General features: G+C 37.7%; 1 protein-coding gene across 3 annotated transcripts in view; it reads left to right on the plus strand.

Annotated features, from left to right (window-relative positions):
• The window catches only part of DSCAM (DS cell adhesion molecule), a 469,478-nt gene that overhangs the window by 56,226 nt on the left and 390,813 nt on the right, over positions 1–22,439 (plus strand). For all 3 annotated transcript variants that reach the window (XM_042788317.1, XM_042788318.1, XM_042788319.1), the window contains exons 2-3: positions 17,046–17,363; positions 22,036–22,182. In XM_042788317.1, the coding sequence (XP_042644251.1) occupies positions 17,046–17,363; positions 22,036–22,182 (465 nt within the window). The remainder of the gene's footprint in view (positions 1–17,045; positions 17,364–22,035; positions 22,183–22,439) is intronic.

Raw genomic sequence — 22,439 nt, forward strand, 5'->3', positions numbered from 1 at the left:
CAAAGAAGTCTTATTCTTCCTTCATCTGCCTCCCCTTTACCCCTGCAGTCAGGTTTTGTGTATTACTCTGTCACATCTACTTGTGGTTACCTATATATATTAGGAGTTGATTTGTTTGTGTGATGAGATAGCAGACTCCCATTGTGGCTTTCCAGTCTTAACCTTGTTATTTACAGATACAGCAAGTTTAAAAGTATAAATATTAGAATCTTTGCCACAACATGGCTTCCTAACATCTCATGTCTATTGCCACTGCAGTTGGCTTTGATACTGTGTTTGTACCAGACTGACCTACTGAAGATACAAGTGGAGACTGATGTCTTTTTAACCAGTTGAGACAGACATAGTTTAAAAAAAAAAAAAAAAAGTTAATATGTTAGGCACTTTAATTCCTGTTCATATTCTTGTTCCAGCACAAAATGTCATTAAATTGTGATAGTGATTACACATAATGACTATTTGAAACTTTGATTTTGCTTAAAAGATCTCTTTTATGTCATCATTATTTACAATTTAAACTCTGCTTCTGAATCTACACTGCTGTCAATTTATGTGATGCAGATACTTAATTAGCACTGATTAGGAACAGGAATGTGTGTGGGAGAAGCTATTTTGCCACATACAGTCATTTTATTAAACCTTAAATATTATGATTTAATATGACTGATGACTGAAAAGGTGTATTTGCAGCTTGTTAGGGTTAGCTTGGTCACACCAATTTGAATGCTGTCCATGAAGCTGATGGGTGAAAGATACATGCCATGGTTGGGAGTTTCCAGGGAAGGTGACTCCTCACTGCTTTTGCCCTGGTCTGGCATAGGATGTAGGAGCTGCAGCTGTAACATTTTAAGAAATACCAGCAACACAGGAAACAGTAGGGAAAGACTTGCTGGAAGTAGACTGTTTTTATAAAAAGCTTAAAAGTAGGATTTCTATACTTAGGTTTTTCTTGTAGGCCCTTGTATCATCTGCCCAGTCTCAATAACTGAACTGGAAAAAAAATGGTGTTGAAAGGAAGGAGTAATATTTGTGGGAGGAAAGGGAAGTCTCTAAACGTAAGTTGGTGTGTGATACAAACCCAAACAGGACAAGGAAACAGATGATTTGAAACTTAAAGATAGGGGGAGTTGACAAGTGTGGAAGAACATATGATTGGTGAGAGCTTGTCTTCTGGGGCTGTGTGAACACATATGACAAATAGTGATAAAGTCAAGGTGAAAAATAGTGAACCTAAAAAGTTCCCAAATAACCCAAGAATTTGAAAATGGGCATCTGGGACAAAGCAATTCAATTCCTATGGAACTGATGCTAGAAAATTAATTTAGAATTTTTTTAAACTTCTAAAAGAGACAGACATTAGATCTGTTCTTTGCTGTACATGCCACCTGAATGTGGTTAAGCAGAAGAGTACACAGAGGTATTAGAAGCATCTTCCTCAACATGTGTTGTGTCCTAACATGCAAGAAAAAAATTTATTAAACCTTACCAAGTGAAATGTCTGTTCACAGTAAAGCAGATCAAAACAGGTCTTGAGACATAGCTCACCTTATGCGTAAAAGATTAGGTGAATCTGATAAAGGAGAAAATGAAGTATTTAGTGAGGTAAAGCTTTTGCAGAAAAGCCACGTGAGTTCTCTGCATTGACCTTCTCCTTGACTTTCTCAGTTATGATACTCCCACCATCAGAGACTTTTTAAGGTTGGGGTGGTCAGTCTCTGGTTGCTCTGTGGTCCCAGTTGTGGTGTAGAGAAGATCCCAAACTAGATGTGTTAGACGTGCTGCATGTGAGTTGCATGATCTGTCTGCACTGGTAGTTCTCAAGACCTAAACTGCCTACAAACGGGTAAGTTTCACAGGAGCAGTTGTTCAGTCCATTGCCAGGATAAGCGTGCTAGATTTTGCTGCACAGAAATCCCAATCAGTCTGTGCACCTTGTGTCTCAAGTGTCATTGCAAAGTGCAAGAAATTCTAGAAGGAGCTAATCCACTGAATGCCAATGAATTGGCAGCCATGGATGAGATTCCCTCAAGAGTTATAAATAAAAATAGATGTATAATTACCTGGAGAAATGATGACTGCTGTAACCTTTTGCTTATATTGGCTTAGAATTGCCATTTTTCTTTGGGAACTTAAGGTCAGGTGGTTTTGTTGTTTTAAAGGACTAAGGTAGAGAACTACAGGCTATGGGCTAGCAGTCTTAAGAAAGAACAAAGTTTTTAGAGCACATAGGTAAAGGCAGTGTAGTGGGGAAAGAAATCTGACACAGCCTTAGCAAAGGAAAGCCATGCCTTACAAATTATTACAGTTTTTTTGAGGAATCAAAGCAGCTGGGCAAGGAGATTGTAATCTGTATAACATAACTAGATCTTTAAAAAGAGTTCATGAAAGTGTCATATTGAATAGTATGAAATAAAGTTTCCATGAGGTAAGAGGAGTCCTCATGTAGATTGATTATAGGCTAGAAAGGAAGTAGGAAACAAATAATTGATTTTTATGCTGGAGAGAAAATGCTGTCAGGAATCTTTGCTGGTTTACATGTTGTTCAACATATGCATAAATGAACTGAAAAAGGTTATACATATTAAAGTCTTCTGATGGAACAGTGTTCAAGATAGCCCAACTTGCACATAAGTAGATCTGGGAAGTTAGAAAGATCATGCAATAATGGAGAATAAATGGCATGTGGGGAAAGCAAATGAGTGCAGAACACTGCAAGCAGAAAAAGGTGATTCTAGTTAGTTGTGTAATATTGGACTTTAAATTAGCTGTCACCACCAGGAAAGGATTGTGACAGGCTCTTCCCTAAACATTCTTTATCAGCCCCTGTTGGAGCACAGATGATGGGTGTATGGACATTTGGTATAACATCCTGTTCTACTGTTATGCAAAAAATGGTATTGATTTTTTTTTTTTTTTAAAGAAACTGAAGACTTAAGAATTCTTTTTCCTTTCACTAAGATTTATGTAGAACATTGTCATCCTACTGCCAAAAGTGATAACAAAATAAATGAGTCTGTGCAGCTATTTGTAAGGCATACTCTTTGTAAAGTATTCTGCTAGGGAAGCCGGAAGGGAACAGATTTGTTTAGACTGAACTTCAACAGTGTAGTGAGATACATATTGCTGTTACTTTAGTGGTTTAAGTTTTAAACAGTATTTCACTTGGGTTGATCCCTCACTGTATGTCATTGATGCTCACTATACCTTTTGATACATTTATCAAAAAGCTTCTGTAAACCAGCTGTTTCAGTGGATGTAACTGAAGAAGACAAATACATATGAAAGCTGAGTCCACGATGTAAAGGTGATAACATTACCTAGTGGACTGGTAGATATTTGTAAGTTCAGCTACGGTGCATATTACTTTATCTAATGATGTTATAAAACCTAAAAGATTTGCTGCAAAGAAGGTGCAAGGACTTTTTTTCTCATCTCACTTGAGTGAGGAAGTGATATTTTATTATTTATATTTTAGATCCCTGGAAAGTACATGAAAGGCCCAAGCACAAGTTGTCACTTGTATTTAAGTGTTCAAGTTTCACTGGAGTTCAAAGAAAGCTGGGTTTTGCTATTGTTGGGCTTTGAGACTCATGATTGCCTTGATGTGATACAGGAAGCCTGATGGGGGGGACTAAAACAGGACCCAGGAATTTCCAAGTCACAGCTCATCATTTCATGTGGTTTTTTTTTTTTTTTTTTCAGGTAAACAGAGGCCTTCACAGCAATCTAGTCTTGTATTTTGTCAAGAGTATCTAAAATGTAAATATGTGCTATATGCTCATTCTGTAGCCATCTTTGTTGTATTGTCATATATTTTTCTATTCCTCAACTGATGACCATGATAAACTTTCCATTTCCAAGGATAAGAAAGTTAAAATACTCTTGAAGAATTTATTTTTATGTTGGTAGTATCTCTTCCCCATTTTAGATGCTATATAAAAATTGAGAGATGTCATTTTAATTTGTTTTAGATATATTTGATTTCTTCTTCTTAAAACCTTTCCTCCTCCAGCACACCCCAACTTTCTAAGATTTTTACCTCTCTTCAAGTAAGAGAAATGTAATGGCTTGTGTGTATTCTGAAATACTAAATTTTTTTGTTCATAATATGTTGCATAAATTGTATAGTAAACCCATGACAAAGAATACTAGACTGCAGTTGTTCAAATACAGGGCATTCCATAAATTATAGTTTGCTTTCATTTTTGTTAAGAAACAAAATTAAATCCTGAAAACTAACTTCAGATCTGCCTTTTATTATTATGTTTTTTTTGTCTCCTCTGCAAGTGATAGGTAGAGTGAAAATCTGGTTTTATTTTTGGTATTTTTTTTATTAAGGTTGCAGTAATTTGTCATAGCTCCAATCTTCTATAACAATAGCCATGAATGCCAGTGTTTTTTGCTTTCTTTTCATCTAGTGAGATCTAAACAAAAGTTAGTACATCATGGTGATCTCAGAAGCAGTTTAGGAAAAATGTGAGCAATAACCAAATGCTAGTGATGCTTCTTTTTGTCATTATGCCTTGTTGTGATGTAGTATTTCAACTACTTAGTGCCTACGTAAGTACTGGTTTTATTTTGATGCTTGCTAGGGCCAGATCACTTTTGGAACCCTTCAGCCATTTAATTATTAAAATAGTTAGTATTATGTAGAGCTTCTGTTTGCTTTGCAGAAGTGAGGCTATCTGCTTAGATCTATTGGTAATGACTATTTTTGATGACCAGAAGTAATTGTCAGGTGTTTTTTGTGTTTTTTTTTTTCCTCCCTCTTTTTCCTTCCTCCCCTTTTTTTGAACACTGGATTACTTGAGAACCATCCCTTGAACAAGACAGGCATCTGTGCCTTATTCACTCCATGTTCCTCTGTTGGTGCTGTGTATGGTACATGGGAAGGGCTGCTCTTGTTCTGCAGTCGGGCTGTTGCTGTGACTCAGCCCAAGCCATCATCACCTAATGTGACAGGCAAACTGTCAGAAAGAATACAGTCACATGGAGAACTTGCCCCCATGAGTGGAAAAATCCAGCACAGTTGTGAAGTAGTATTAATGCAGCAAAACGTTTTAAAATGTGCTGCATGTTCTACAGTGGTTTGGAAATGTACAGCAGACCAGGAAGTCCAAATGCCAAGTGTCTGTGTTCTTGAAGGGGTTTCTAATCCAGTCAAGGGTTTTCTCCACAGATCCATTTTTAGAGCCCAGGAGTTTGTTCCCTTCAGAGTCATTTGCAGGGGTATGTATTGTTTTACTTGTGACTCAGGAATTTTTTCTATTTCTTTATTTTCAGGTGCCCTGACTTGTTTTGCTTCTGTAGACTTATGGAATAAGGACTCTTTCTTGCTTAAATCACTTGCAGTTAAGCTTGAGATGAAAGGGAAAGAATCATGGATGTAGGTGGGGGGCATTAAATTTATGCTTCCTGAATGGAAATGCTCTTATTACACAGTATTATATGATGTGTGATGCATTTCGTCCATGATGTGCTAGTGGTGATGGTGCTGACTTGGGACCATTAAGACTACGGGTTTTGTTCAACATTTCCTAGTTAGGAAATACAGTAGAGTTTAGTACTACTAGTCTCTTTAGTAGTGTCTGGAATAACTCTGTTTTTCAGGCAGCGCTGCAGGGATTGCTCTGCTTATCCTCGTGCTCTGCTTATCCCCATGGCTCTGTTGGGCAGATACTACATTTTCCTTTAGCAAGGACTAACAAGTGTGCAAAATGGTGTTTATGTTGGAAGTAGCGTACCACCAAAGATTTGACCTAATTCTTTCTGCACTTTCTTTTAATGTTGAGGTATTTAGCAGTGCTTCTTTGTGACCTCTTAGAGTAAACCTTTCTTCTTCATATGCTGATGCCCATCAACATGGGTTTCGGATTCGCATGCTGGTACTTATTGGATGAGCTCACTGTGTCTGGGTAGAAGTTGTGCATGCTCAGCCAAACCCCAGACCTCCACTCTTATCTTTCTTCTGGGGCAATATTGTTTCTCCCAATACTGATCCCATCCAAGGAGAATATACTTTTCCCTCCAAGTGGCTGAGCATGGAGGGGGAGTGGGGTACAGCTGGGCACCATCCAGATATTTCCCTCTGTTTTCCTTCTTCTTTCTTTCCTCTTGGACTTTTGGGACAGAGCTTTCTGTGGTACATGTTCCCCTGCTTTGGGTTTACAGAAACTTTTAACAGAGTCAACTTTCAGCTATGATAACAAGGATTGCTTCCATGTTGTAGATGCAGGAGCCTGCTGAACTTGTAATCATTCCTACTGAGAGCTCCTGAAGGCCTCTTGAGGGTGTGAGAAGAATTAGCTGATTTAGCTTTTGTGGGCCACTTTTGAAGATACTCAGTAATAAGTGTGATGTGGAATAACAGAACTGAGAGGTCAGGGTTTACCTCTTGACATTTGGGGATTTTTTTTTTCTTCTCTAGTTTCCTATAGTTTGGTGGCTTGGAAGGCTTTCTTGGTCTGGTGAGAGACTAACTCTGGTAGTAGGGCTCACTTACCACAAGTGAAAGTCACCCACATGAAAAATCAGAACCCATCCCAGAAGGGTGTCCTGGCTGTTTTCTGCATCCACATGAAAGATCTTGCCGGCTCTGCTTTGTGTGAGTATTAGAGCAGTCATCTGGGATGTGGGAAAGATGACACAGAAGTGACCAGGCTGTGGGTCTCAATGTAGCTGTCTGCTTTGGTCTAAAATACACCCTCATATGATTTTGTGATGCATCTTCCCACTTAATTACTTTCCCTGAAAATTTTGATCTGCTTTAATTTTTGTGTGGAGGAGATATTTTTTTTTTAAATTTTGACACTTTCCCAACAGGTCCAATGAGAAGTATGCTAACCTTTGCTGTTGTTTAGTTGTAAAATTCTGTTGTCCTGTTAGGACATGATGTAGGTGGCCAGCAGAACACTATAAGAAAGCATTAGGTCAGCTGCAGCATCTGCAGACAAGCCCCAGACTGAAAGCTGTTAGATCTCAGCCAATGAATCCTTACAAGTAATGACGCTGTTTATGGAAAAGTGATAATTTTTCAAATCAGTCAAAAGAAAAGTTATACAAATATTGATTAATTCCGTTTTTCAGAACTCTGTGACATGGTTGATTATCTTTATTTCTCTTGCTCATAAAATATTTTTGTAATAAAAAATAAATCCAAGGCTCTTCTCTCATTTCTGTCTGGTTGCTTTTAGTGTTCTCACAATGTGTTCTTTGTAATAGGAATGAGTGGAGTTGAGGTTATGCATTGGCTCTTGCTTCGAGAAACAAAGATGCAGATCTTTTGCCCTTAAGTTGACAATTATCTGTCTTGCTTTTTAGTTTCTCTCTATTCACTTAAACAAGGATAAAGAACCTTACCTGAACATCTTACTCTGGTAGTTTGCAGCCCAAACCGGAATGCTTATCCGCATGAATATATACCCTTTCATTGAATCCATTACTGAACACACAATTAAAAGTAAGCATTTAAATCACAAACAGATTATTCCTTTTTAGCTGATTAGAGGCTTCCATCACTTACATCTATTGCATTTGCCACTCAGCATTTGTCTGTGCATTCAAGTCTCCACAGAGCATTCCACCAAAACCCATACTTCCCTGAGTTCCAGAGATGCAACTCATTTGTGAGTTCTGCTTCTGTTTATGGTTTCAGCGAAGGACCTTTTCTTTTAATTGTGGAAGCCTGCTGTGACTTAATGGAAGTTTCTGTCCTGTGAGAATTATAATATAACACTGTGTGCTTTCTTCTGTAGTGATCATTTTTTGTAGGCAAAAACAATTGCATACTTAATTATCCTCATTAGTGGTTCTGATTTTGAAACTGATTCAGATGAATAGCCCTTTGGAATAAAAGGTTGAGATACTGGCATATTGAATCAGAGTAGCAATTTGAAAAAGCATAATTTTTCTTTTTGTTCCTTTTGGTGGACATGTTGTAATTTTACACTGTTTATTCCTAAAATACTGGCTACCATTACACACCACTCTACATGGGAAGCAGTTCTGCATTGGGAGATTATATACTGTGGAAAGAAGTTTGGCTTTCTGAATGATACCAATCATGCAATCATATACATTAAAACAGAGCAAAAAATAACCAGCTCATCTGTATTTGCTGTAGACTCTATTATTTAGATTTTTTTCTCCATAGCTTTGTACTGCAGTAGCAATTGTAACAATTTACAAGACTGCTTCAACATCAAAAAGTCAAACATCCAAGAAATGCTTTCTACCTCAAATTTTTATTTTACCATATGTTAAGCCAAGTCTCTGGGATGAATGCTCAAAGTAGGCACCTGCTAGAGTGAAGTTAGTAACTCAATTTCTTTATGGAGGATGATTTTGGAATGTTACATTTTTCAAATTAACACTCTCTTGATTCCCTCAGAGCCTTTCTTTATATGAGAAAGGCATAAATAACCAATAATGGGGCTGTCCCAGGCTTCCTCCAGGCTCTCCATCCCGGCTATATTGCCAACCCTTTCTTCTTCCCTTATGCTCTCCCCTCTGTAGGTGGGAGGAAGAGGTCCAGGTGAAGAGGGAAAGCCTCTGCCTGCAACAGCCCTTTGTCTCCTTATTCCCAGACGTGACCTTCCCCTTTGCCTCGTTCCTGGGCACCCTCTGCTACTATGCCTGGGTGTCAAGTCTAGCAGGAATGCCTGGCAGGGAGCAACTGGGATTCACTTTGTCATCTGGCTTCATCAGCGTCTCTGATAGCCACCACAAAGAGAAAGCAAGGAATGTTTTGGCCCAGTTCAGAGACTTGGAGTTTCAAAGTGTCACTCTGAGGCTCACTGGGTCTCTGCCCTTTCCCTGCACTGATTGAGGCCCCTGCAGGTACCTGCCAGGGCTGGCTTTGGGTCAGCCTGTGAAGGACGACTAGCAGCTCACCCATGCAAAGCTCTCATTTGGACAAGTTAGTGTTTTCTAAACAAAAAATTGGTTCAAAAGATTCTTCTCATTTTTGCTTGTTCACTGTTTAGGAGGCCTCTGTAAGAAGGTAATCAGAAAAATTTGTTTTATCAGAACAGTAGATGCTTAAGCACTTGCTGCTGGAAGATATATTCTTCTGGGGGAAACAAAAAAGGGCTTTTCTGCCCATTGTGCTCACAAACATCTGTGATCTGACCAGTGATAAGTTACCTTCTTTTTCATAGATGATGACAACTGCAGTCAAAGAAATGGGCTTTTTTTCTGCTTTGCTCAGCAGTTTACAAGACAGTAACATTGATCAAGGAGATCAAACTGCCTGATAGAAAACAAATGTTTTTCCCTTGACTCCATTGTTGACTTGACTTAAAACTGTTGTGGGTGGTGGTGTTTAATTGGTGCTTTTGTATTTATTTTTACTAGTGTAGCAGTTTAGTATACTCATCTCTTGGTTAATTATATTTGAAATCTCAAACCTGTTTGTGCAATTGATTTAATTTTGTTTTCCATATTAAAGCTATTTTGTGTTGATTTTATTATTCTCTCATTTTTCTTTAGTGTTTTCTCTTTTCTTCATTCTTTCAGTTCCATTTACTTACTTTGTAAAGGCTTACATTGGAGTCTGGTCAGACCATTTTTATGCAGTGCTGTTTTCCTGTTCCCTGTGCTTGAAGATGCTTATCTTCCCTTCAGCTGAAACTTACCCCTTGTGTGAGTTGTGTTTTACCCTCCCTCTTCTTGAATAGTGAGGAATATTCAATCCTTATCAATTTAGAGGAGCATGTGAAATTCCTGTCTGGAGTCAGAATCAAGGCAAAATTGTAAAAAGGCATTCATTTTATCCTTACTCTAATAAATTTATAATATTTATCAACTTTATGTGTTAGTCATTAGGTAAAACCCCTAGAGGGAGACATGATCACAGATGGATTGTTGTAATGTCTCATCAGTCTGATCTTTTCACAATAGCTGAAGTAATTTCTGTAGGTCACTTTGCATAGCCTGTTACTTGATAATTGACTAGTGATAACAACATTATTGTTTCTAGGTATATAATTAGTTTTTTCTTCTTTTAAAATAAGGGACTTTTTTTTTTTTTTCAATTTGACAAGGGGAGATGTATTGGAGGAAAGGAGAAAAGGCCTATCCTAGTTGTTTTTTTTTTTTTTTTTTCTTTTAAATCTCAGTCATGGTGATACATTATGGTATCTTGGTGAAAAAAAAAAAAAAAATTAATCCTGAATAGTGACACAGTGTGCTAGCATTGCACTCTACCACCCACCTAGACTGTCTTTCTCTAGTTCTGCACTGAGTAATTTGAATATTTGTGATTGCATTTGTAAAGTTCTACTACTGGTTTGAAAATCAGTTCTCTGTGTGCAAAAAAGATTATCCTACTGTACTATATTGTTTGGATGTCAATGGGGTAATTAGCCTGTAGTATGATCCTGTTAATTCAGTTTCCTTAAACATCGTTTACTGTTTAGATGTCTTCAGCCAGTTTCTTATAAATGTTTTTGGGGTTTTTTTGATTCCTTTTTACATAAATTCCATTAAGTTGTCTCAAAAATATTTGTCTTTTACCTTACAGTGAATAATCAATATTTTATTCTCCTCTGGTAATGAGGATCTCAATATTTTTCACTGACCATATGGAAAATTTGGCTTAAATTCAGTTCTTTATATTTCCCAATTGTCTTGTTATACTTGGGTCCCAAAATTTCACAGAGAAGTTCAACATCTAAAAAGTAGACGTATACTTTAGTAATGCCCAGTGGAATATTCTCCTGTAGATGTGTGTACTTTTTTCTTGGCTTTAAATAAAACAAGATGCAAGGGCATTCAAAGGAAGGATGCACTCTACCTAATAGCCATATGTTTTGAAGGGTTATGATCAAGATGATGTTTTCTTGCTTGCTTCCTACTCTGATTTCAGGCTAGTGAAAAAGGAACTGCCTCACTGATACCAGACCTCTCATGAGATCCAGGATCCTGAGGAGTTCCTTTAAAAATACCTTCTTGAGTGTTAGCATCCTTCTGACTTCCACTAGTCCTGTTAGCTTTTTCTTCCTTTTCCTTCTGTTCTGGCAGATAATCTCTCTTTTCTGCCTCTCTCTTCCCTGCCCCCTCCCTTCCACCTCCTTTGGGAGTGAAGGGGAACATATTTGTCCTTCTGCTGTCATTCTACTATTGCTTTTTATGTGCCACCTCTCTCAGCAAAACAAAATCAAACCCACATAAAATGCCTTATTTTCAAATATTCTGAAACCTGGAGATGTATTGTGGAATTGCTGGTGTGAGGACTGGCAAAGAATGTGATGCTTTTAGGCTAATGCATGTGCCAGACAGACTGGACGCACAGTAGAAGGACCTGTAACAGTAGATGAAAAACATCTACCCAGAAGCTAAAAATATTGGGGCAGCTGTGGTAGCCTTCTCCAGTTAGCTGAGGTCTTGAAGAAAGATGGAGAGTTGTCCTAATCTCTAACTGTTGGAGATGAAGGACCAAGTGAAGTGAGTGATTTGCCCCACCAAATTAGGGTGTAAACTGCCTTTTGGCTGTTTGTCATTCTACATTAGCTGCGCAGGAGGCTCAGAAAAGCTGCTCTCCTAACCTAGGCACGATGCTGGGGATCTCTCAGGAAAAGGCATCTTCCAGAAGGCACATAGGCTGTTAATATTTTTTTTTTTTCTTAAACTTTGATTGGAGCTTGATGCGTTGATGAAACTACCTGGGTTCCTAGTCACTTAACTGCTCAAGGGACTGTGTCTCATCCTGCTTTGCACCACTTTATGTGGCTGAGAAGATGCCTGCAGCAAATTTTCCTAACTGTCAGCTTTTGCTGGAGTGTGTTGTTCCTTAGTGGTACAAAGCTATCTATCCAGACATCTACCATTCCAAGAGCAGACTGCAAGAGTCAGCACCAGGAAGGAGCTTTCTGAAAACAGGGTGTTCTTGGATCCCTGATTTCCAACAGAGACAAAGTTTAAACTTCATTCTAAACTGTCCTTTTTTATTTTTATTTTTAATGTTTTTATTATACTCCTTGGGTTTGCTTCTAGGTTTCATGTGTTTACATTGCTGGTATTTAACAGTGATAAATTAATAAATTTTAAGGTGACACCTTATATGATTTATTAAATCTGAAGAAAATACTTGATTGTTGCCCAGTCCATCAGTCACAATGTCACTGAGGAGAAAAGGAGAGGAAAAATTAATGTCCAGGGCTGTGAGAAACCTGATGTTCCACTGTAAGACAGTTAAAGCTGCTGCTATAAACCTGCTGTAGTGCAGGAAAGCAGTCAACTGCTTAATTGCATAATTTATATTTCCTACTTTGATTTTTATTTTATCTAAATAATCTCAGTGGTCTCTTTGCTCCAGACTTTTGCTTTGATTCATATCTTTTATTTTATCTATATAAATATTTCATGCTCAGTTTGAATAATCAAATGGATGAGAAACAATTTTCCCTTTGTTTTGAAATTGTTATTCATTGAGGACCAAACTTTCCTTTTGCATAAGCGTTACATGAATAGTATTTAGCCTTTGAAAAGGACAGGAGAGGTAATTTCAATATAAATATCAATTAAATGTTCAGAGACATTTTATTAATATTTTTGAATATTTTGAGTTGTCTGTTGACCAAAGGTATTTCAGTTCTTTCAAGGATTGAAGACAAAACTGAGGCTTTAAGTGGTCAGTTACAGAATATGGAAAGAGGATTTTGGAACAATATGAGGCACAAAAAACTCGCTTCAAAAATCACAGATGTGTTACTTAAACTTACTAAAACATGAAAGAGAACATGGTGAAAAGGAAATGCATAACACCAGGCCTCTGCATTGCATTCGGGCACCAAGTTGAACAGATGCAAATTTTTCTTACGTTACATGCAAACTCTGTGACAGTTTTCACTTTTGGCGTCATTACTGTAAAGGTTCTTAAAGAAGAAGCAGTCTGAAGGGGGACATAGAGAATGATGGAGGGAGGGAAGAGGAGAATCTCCCTTGCACAGATAGTTTCACGGTTTGCTTTTGCATGCCTTCATTCATCTCATTGCAGCTGATTCTGATCCCTTCAGGACATGAGATCCTACACCAAGCAAGCCCAAGCCTGGTCCAGTGAGGTAGTTTAAATGTAATATCTCTCTTATGTCTTAGTGACACTGCCTTCTGCCCATTAAAAAGGAGGATTGTGAAGCACAAGTTTCAGTCTGTTTTGTCTTGTGTAATAGATGATGAAGCCTTGACAAATGACACACTTATAGGCAAAAATATCAGAAATATTATTTGCTAGGCTCTTACAGAAGACTTTTACATGCATGTAGCATGTGTGTATGTAGGAGCTGCAGCACCCTGGAGACCTGGAGTAAGGAGTGACATGCCAGAAGAGAGTAAAAGTCACCTCTATAGAAACCAGAAAAGTGAGCCCAGTCTTAGTTATGCCAATAGGTACAGATATACCAAATCCAAAGGCCAGCCTAGATCTTTATACCTATCTCTGTTCAGTCTGGTTACATCTACCTAGGCTGGCTACACAGTGCTCAGTCTTACTTTCCCTTTCTGAGTATGACTGTTTTGCAGCCCCACTGACCAGCTTGTTGTGAGATAAGCCAGTTTACTTGACAGGAGATTGCTCAAGTGCTAAAAGAAATTTTGTATCTGGCTGACACATTGAGCACTTTGCTAGGCACAATGCAGCAGCACTGTCTCCCCTGAAAATATGGAGAAATTTCCTTGACCATTATACTTTGTCAGTTCCCCTTATCACTTCAAATAGTTGAGTCTAAGGAATTTTGACTAAAGTTGCAAAAAATGTATCCATCTTTCCTTCCTTCCAATTGTTGTTGTATGAGTAAGATAATGGTATCTATTTAACCTGAGATTCAAGAAGTGTCTCTTGTCCTGTGTCTATTGAGCTGATGAACTGTTTCTGTGCCCCTTTAACCACACAGTTAAGGACACAGGTCTTTGCCTCACTGCCCTGAAGTGCTTGCAGGTGCAGACTGTCACTGTCATTTCAGTCAGGGCATCTGTTGAGTGCTACTGAGGTGCAGGCTTCCTCCTGTTTCCCTCAAGTATTACTGGTTTCAGTAATAAATACACCTTATTGAGGAGGAATCTTTGACTTTCCTTCCCTTGGACTGCTAACTGATGTCATCTCTTTGAAAATGCTGATGTCATCTCTGGCCAGGAAAAGTGTAGTCAGACTCAACTGCAAGTCATTTTGTTTCTGGCATAGAGGCATTGTAGAGGTCCATTCCTGCAGAGCAGGTTGTGGGGGCAGGTCTGTGCCTGTTTGCCGGGGCCCTTGCAATTTTAGCCATTGTTCTGGAGAGAATAACATTTAGGCAGTTTGTAGAATCTGTCTGATTTTTTATTTTTTTCCCCTCTTCTATACTTACCCTTTTTTTTTTTTTTTTTTTTTGGTTCTTCAGGTATTTCTCTTCACTGGTTTATATCTACAACTTTCATCAACTTTCCCCACCATTCTCCCTTGCAACTTTTAGTCTGAGCTTGCTTCTGCTTTACTGTAAAATATGGTGTTTAGTTAGATCATATTTTACCATTAAGTAACATATAATTACATATCTTCTTTGACTCGTCTCAGTTTCAATTAGGTTTTGATATATTACTTGTTCTGTTATTCAGCTAATCACTTCCTTCCTATAGAACTTTGCAGGGAAGTATCTTTTTAATAAAAAATTCTAAAATCCCATTTTTGTTGTTAAATGTATCCAAGTAGCTTACACATTGTTTTCCACCACAAAATGCATCTGGATTGTTAGCATTGTGTATATGTGCGTGTATTATAGTACTGCAATTATTTTCCAGGGATCTTAGTGTGTTTGTGGCTGCCATTAAGATGAATGTGTACCAGATGCTATTTTAAAATGAAGCACTATTGTATAGGCTGATGGATGGAAAGTTTGTCAAAAGTAGTGAAAGCTTCTACAGGGGATACAAAGCAGCTGGAAAAATTCATTGTTATGTGCTGCTAGTATGAGTCTCTAGTTCGGCTATGCTGCATTCTGATTAGAAAGTTAGATTCTATGGAAGTGTCAAACATAGTTCCTGATAGTCTCTCTTTTTTATGGCATTTGCAATTTGTTATTCACCTCTTTATTCTCAGCCAGCAAATCTACCATTTTTACATGAATATCTGTTAAGAAGCAGTATAGCATAATAAAAGCTGTGGAATGTGAACTGTATATATTACTTCTATGTGAATGTCTTGTTGGCCAATGGAAATTAAAATGCCTTGTTGATTGTTTCACTTGAATTTGTAGAGAATAGCTTGTACAGCAGATGAACAATGCCAAATTTTATTTTTTTTTCTTTTAGTTCTCATTATGTTATCAACAATACTGTTCTCTGCTTCAAAGTATGACTATAATTAGAAATGTGATTATGTAAAAGTGGCACCATCTTATTCAGCCCTGCTTCTTCCCGTGCTTAGTCCTATTATGCCTATTTTTGCTTTCCAGATACCCAAGTTTCTCCTAGGGCTGTGCCAACTAGGAAGAATTTGTTTCTTACAAGGGACTTTATTCTGTACTAGCACCTGTCTCATCTATATGCAGGGAATTGTCAGCTCCAGTGCTTGAAATTTCTTCTTTCTGAATCTTCAAGTGCCTTTCATCCTGCTCTGTGATGCCCATTTTTCAGCTGCCTCCTGCATGCTAAACATCCTTCCCTATTGCTTTAGGAGGATGTCTCTTTTTTCTTTCTAAGGATTCCCAAACCAGTTCTGCTTTCTTTTGAGGTAGTCTCTCCTGATGGTCAATACCAAGATGGCATTTAGAAGATAATATCTTCCTACCTTGTATCTCCTCAAGATGTCAAAAGAGACAATGAAAAAATAGTCCATTTTGTGCTCCAAGGTACCATAAGAGTAAATTGCAGAGGTAGACACAGCACTTCATGACTTATCACTGGGATTGCAAGTCACTTCTGCAGGACAATAGCATCCATTTTGTGCAAAAGAAGGCTAACCTTGAAATCTGTCTCATCAGTGCTCACTTGGGCCTGATATACTACAGTCACCTTTTCAGAAACTTATACCCTACCAGACTTGCTTTAAAAAATCATGTCGGAATCTACTGCATTCAGGATATAAAGAAATATGCAAGTTCCTGTGTTAGTATCAAGCAAAACTGGCAATTTTTTTACAGGTGAGCAGTATATGCAAATGTACAGCAGAGTGGTGGTGTTGGTAATGTCTCCTACTGTTTATTGGAAAACAAAAATCATGCCTTATACTGATATACTCTCAGACAGAGAGGGTTAGGAAGGTATTTTGGATGAAATGTTGGGAATCCTTCAAGCCACCCGGAGTCTTCAAGCCCTCTGGGTAATAATTGAATAGCTCATGGCAGAAATGCTCAGAAGAATGAGGGCTAATCTTGTGATCTGACCATTAATGACTCTTCAGTGTTACAGAATCTGTGGTTTAAATCTGGGAGGGGACTGTAGTTACACAGATGGCAGAACCAAGATTACTATAAGTGTGCTTTGTATCTAGGTTTATAGCATAGGTCTTTGCTAGAAAGACCTGACCAAATTATAGAATATATTTATTAAGTTGTATCTGTATTAAGTATAGGTATGTATTATTATTAAGGAATTATGGGGATTTCTTTAATTGTTTGCTCAGTTCTTTTTAGTTCTTTTTATTACTTTATGAATCATTATGCTGTGGAAAGACAGTAAAAATAACTTTATAATGCTAACAGAAACTGCCTGTGTTCCAGGTAAAAATATAGTTGCTAGAAATTTAATGGAAGTAGATTACTGCTGGATTTTTGCTGGACTTTCAAAGAACACTGTATCAACAAATACAAAAGTGATCAGAACTGGTTCAGTTTACACTACATGAAAGGGATTTCCCATTTTACCTTTGGAGGTAAACCACTTAATGTATTTAATCTGGTGATATTTTCTTCTAAAATGAGAAACATTTTGTTAGAGCTTGCATTAGGATCTATATGTTTATTACTTTCCCTAGCTGTTGCATTTGACTTTGTGGCAAATAACAGTCAAATTTTGTGTGTAGCTGAAATTTATTAGATTTTCAAGGTCTGTTCTTTTTCTTATTTTTTGTCTTGCAGTTTTCAGTGAAGATCTACACGCCAGTCTATATTTTGTCAATGCATCTCTGCAAGAGGTAGTGTTTGCTAGCACCACAGGGACATTGGTACCCTGTCCAGCAGCAGGGATCCCCCCTGTGACGCTCAGATGGTACCTAGCAACGGGCGAGGAGATCTACGATGTCCCAGGGATCCGCCACGTCCACCCCAATGGCACTCTCCAAATTTTCCCCTTCCCTCCTTCAAGCTTTAATAACTTAATCCATGATAACACTTACTATTGCACAGCTGAAAATCCTTCAGGGAAAATCAGAAGTCAGGATGTTCACATTAAGGCCGGTAAGTACTGCCCTTTATTGGCTTCAAATGGACTTGAGGAGGGAGGAAACTTGGGTGTTTCAGACAGTGTAGTAACTGCTGTGAGTCAAAGGATATCAGCCAGAATTGTAATCTCTGAACTCTTCACAATATTAAGTAAAATAGTGGATTCTTCCCTCTCCTATCCGATTTAATTTATTTTGGTGGTAAAAAGTTAGTTTTCCAAAGTTCATAATCAGTTGAGCTTCTGCACAAGTGTAAGGAAAAATGAATTGATAACAAAATCGTTAATCAGACCATGCTTACTTGTTAAGGAGCTGTGAGAGAAGATGATGTAGTCTTTGGATTTTGTATAGGGGCTGGAAGGAGAAAAGGAATGCTTGCCTTATCACATCCCTTCTCATTTCCTTGTATTCAGTTGTGCTTTTTTTTTTTGAGAGAGGAACTTGTATCCTATGCAAAAATTCAGCAACTGATGTTGGTCCATAGGCAATGCTTTCTGTTTAAGCTAAAAGATTCAAATGAGCATAATGGTTTTGTATCTGTTTTCCATACTGACTGTGTGTGGACTGGGTCAGCCAGTGGAGAATTAGAGTGGAATCAAAATCATGCCTTTTGTTGCAACACATAAACACACAATTGCATTTTTTGAAGGTTTTGTCTACCCACTTCAGTTAATTAAAATATTCAAACAAACAAACAAAAGCTAGTCTGGTTGCTGACCCTGGGCTAATGCAAATCCTTGTAACTTCTTTGTTGTTGTTTGAGCTATGCTAGCCTTTTGTCAGACAAGAAGTATCTTTCCTTTGGAGATACGCCCTCACAGGATTTATATAGGGAAAACTGTGAGCAGTTAACAAGTAGATTTGTCTGCAACTCTCTTTTAAAATAAGAGAATTTATTATCTTCTTCTTAATGATAAGTTAACATTCAGAGATCTGTAGTTTGTAGACAGTTAGAAGGCAAGAATAAAAAACAGGTTTCCATTAAATTGATGTGTCATTAAAATTTGAGTCTAGAAAAGTGGGTTTTCTTGCACAAGAAGTGACTAGTAGAAGCGAGTTCATATGTTATGTATATGTGGAGTTTCTATAATGGTCTGTGCTTCTTCTGGAAAATGTTTAGTTGTCCACAGATCAAAATAATTTAAAAACCAGAGATTCATAAGAATGCATAGTTACCAGCTTTGTTTGGAACTTGGTTCTGGTTTTATATGCTTTTGGTTTTATTTTAATGGATTTGTGGACAACTTGCCTGTCAGAATTATATTTAGAGGGAACATAATATTTTTTTTGTTCTTTGTGGATTTGTTAATGTATCTCAATTTTGAGTATCTTTTGGGCAGCATTTTTTTCCAGTATTAGCTTCCGATTTTTCTACTTCTTAGGTAAACTAATGCAATGATGTAGAAGAGGCTAAAACTTGCAACATTGCTAGCTCAGACTGAACTGGTCTTCATTTAGTTGTAAAAGCATATAATATGGATAACAGGATGCAGCTATGTGCGTTGCTTAGCATTGACCCATTTATCCATGGAACCTCAAAAGAAATCTTCCTCCTCTGCTTGAGAAATAAAACTCGCAAATGGAAGAAGGACCTGAAAAAAAGTTTACACTAGGTGGCTGTAGATGGTTGACTTGTAAGCTAATAACGCTTTTTGACCAAGTCAGAAACACCCCTTTTACACTTTTTCCTCCCCTTTTTAGCCTCTTACCCTAATCCATTCATTTCTTCGTATGATTCAACTTCTCAGTTAATCAGAGGTTTGGATAACAAGCTAAACAAGTCTCCTTCCTTCATATGAACTGATATCATGTGTGGGAGCAGTCATTGTGGCTAATGGCAGACAATAGCTATTAGCAAGTATCTTTTCCAAAGGCTTGTGTAATCCCCCAATCATAGGAAAATACAATTTTTGAGGGTCTTCTGTGCATAGCAGCAAGTGCATTTTATGTTCAGATGATAAACCCTGTGTTGCTTAAATATGAAGTAATAAACTTCCTTTGTTTGCGTGTTACTTTCAATTACATTCCTGTTCATGTGAAATATGTACACAGTTTCAGATTGGCCCTAATTAGCATGATTTTTGGGAGGCCTTTTTTAATCTCTTTTCTTCTTCATCTCCTCCTCCTTCCAGTGCCCTCCATCAGCAATAAGATTTCCTAGAAATACAGAAGCAATCAGTGGAGCATCCAATCCATAGCAGAGTCATACAAAGACTAATATAGCTCTGCCCATTCCCACAGTTACATTGAGAAAGTCTGAAGCTCATTTACCCGTGTCCCTAAAAGTATGGGTAGCAGATATAAAGGTCCCAGCTCACAGATGATAGTAATTGTGGGTCCACATGTAATTGCATATACTGCAGCACATATCCTTAGCCCTCAAAAAAAACATAACCCTCACACCTAGACATCCAAACCCCAATCCTCTTCCAGGCCAGTCCGACACGGGTGTAAAGGTGTATATTTCCATTTCATCTTCAAGCTTTCCAGTTCAGTCATGACAGGGAAGTATATATCTCTTTAGCAAAGGCTGAAATTCTCATATAAGTTCATGACTTAGGGACTTGGGGTTTTTAAAAAAAAAAATATCATCAAGTCATTCATTGGAACTGGCAAAACTGATCTGGAAATAACTGGGGGGCCTCTGAAATCACAATAATGTAAGCTTTTAAAGCAAGGAAATGAATAAACCTGTTTCCAGTTTTTTTGTACCCCACATATGGTTTCTGTGCTTGCTTTCACTGAAATGATCAACTGGGCAGATTTTCAAAATGACCAACTATCCTGAAAAATACAAATATCTTTAGCAGTATGTTAGGATATTTCTGCTAAACAAGCCTTTCCTGTAAATGATGGTTGGAGCACGAGCATTAGACAAAAGTCAGCTTCATTAAGATGATCTGGGTGCCATTCTTTCCAGTGTAGAAGAAGATTAGGGGGCTGGTTCATCTCATGGCAGCCAGTGTTGTAAAGTCACTGCATTAAAGGTGCTTAAAATATCAGTTCAGCACTTATAAGAGGGTTAAGAAACTTAACCTTTGATTAAAAATAAATTACTGACTTTTTAAAAAAACTAGTGGTGTCTGTCTTATCATAGAAGATGGATTTGGTTTCATTTTTAAAAAAATATTTAATTTATAATTAAATTTATTTACTTTTGGTTAGAGTTCCTAACTGTTATATTGCTACAGTCTTGTATAGGAAGGAGAACTTGAGTTTTCCTTTTTGCAGTGGTAGCACTGGACCTGAAAACTTGATGCTGTTTGCAATTGTGAAAACTACAGTTACATTTCAGTACTCTGCCTTTTTTCCCTGAAATATATTGTAAGTGGGGCTGACATTTAGAAATTCCTGTGCTCCTGATGTATAGAAATACTCTTGTAAACTCTGCAAAGGATTTACTGACTCTTCAGTCTAGAATCAACGTGGTTAAATGTAATTGGTAGAGCTTGGTATATGTTTGTGGGCAGGATATGTAGGCAAGAAATGTCACTGTAATGTGGCCGTTCATCATTGCTGACTTGGTTACACTACTGCACTGGGGTTGTTCTTCCCAATAATTTTTACCCTCAGGCATATGCATGCCTCAGACACACACATCATTTTCCAATACATTCATCCCTATTTTAATCAAAACTGTTTGTAACTTCAAGATACTTAATTTTGTTTGCCATCTCAAGATATGTAACTGTTGGCTGTGGTGATTTCTTTTTGCATCTTGACCTCATGGTCCTGTGGAGAGTTTTTATTGCTTCTTGTCCTTCCTGTCTTACCCATTTACTACTTGTAGTAGACAACATTTGTTTCTTCTCTGCTCTAACACTTTCTTCATTAACTGTTGCTCTCAGGTTTTTTCACCCCTCATTCTTCATTGAATTATTTCAGTGCTAGGATTTTCCTTCTTTCCTTTTTCCTACCCAATGCAATTTTATCTCATTCCAGCAATATTAGTTTGGTGTGAAGGATTTCTCCAATTGTTCTTTTTTCTCTTCATCTATTAAATTAATTCTTCCAGATGTTAGACAAATCATATCCTGGATATAAATACCCCCATGCTGTTTTTTAATACAACTCCGAATCATAGTTCATGTTTTCTTACCATTAACCTATTTCTTTCAGTGCTGGTCAATTGAATGTAGCTCTTACCTTACCTACTATAATTACTCTGTGTTTCTGAGACACCCTGCCTTTTCTCTGGCTGTCACCTCCATCGATTTTCTCCTTCAGTTCTCACTTCTTCAAAATCCTAAACAACACTGACCTTCTCTTCTACCCTCTGGATGTCTAATTCACACACAGTGCTTGTATGTACTTTGTACCCTTTGATAGAGCAGAAAACAATTTGTGATGGGAAATGTGGCATGAGAAACTAGACAAGTAACAGAAGACATAACACTGTTTACCCATATACATATGCAGGTCTTACAGAAGTCTTTCTCCTTGCCTTCAGATTTAGGTAGGGGAAGAACACAGAAATATGGTGAAATGCAGATTTTGAGGAAACTAAAAGATTTGGGATTGCTTTCATATTAATTTGCAATCAGCCTTGCAAAACTGTATCATTTATTGAGACACAAGAATTCACAACCTGAGTAACCTTCTTAGGGGAACTTTGCAAGGCTAACTGAGGAGGTAGATGGGATGTGTGATTATGAGTTGTTTAATGAAACCTCTTCTTCTGTCTTCAGTTTTACGGGAACCCTATACTGTCCGCGTGGAGGACCAGAAAGCCATGAGAGGCAATGTAGCAGTGTTCAAGTGCATTATCCCCTCCTCTGTGGAGGCATACATCACTGTTGTCTCATGGGAGAAAGACACAGTCTCGCTTGTCTCAGGTAGGTTGTTATGGCTTTCTTTTCCAATTGGCAATGGCAGCTATGATTCCTGTTTTTTTTCCCTCCCAAATGCCTGATGTCAATTATAGCTGAATGTTATGTCATCCTTCCAGTAGCGTATTTCACATTAGCATTGCTGCATCCCTATGACTGTGTGTGACATGAAGGTTTTAGACAGCCCTGCTTTTTTCTAGCATGCTTTAGGGGAAAATAACATTTTTTCTGTTTTATACCAGACATAAAACTAGCTTCCTGGT

This window comes from Tyto alba, unplaced genomic scaffold (assembly GCF_018691265.1).
Source record: "Tyto alba isolate M040663 unplaced genomic scaffold, T.alba_DEE_v4.0 Super-Scaffold_14, whole genome shotgun sequence".
Lineage (NCBI taxonomy): Eukaryota > Metazoa > Chordata > Aves > Strigiformes > Tytonidae > Tyto > Tyto alba.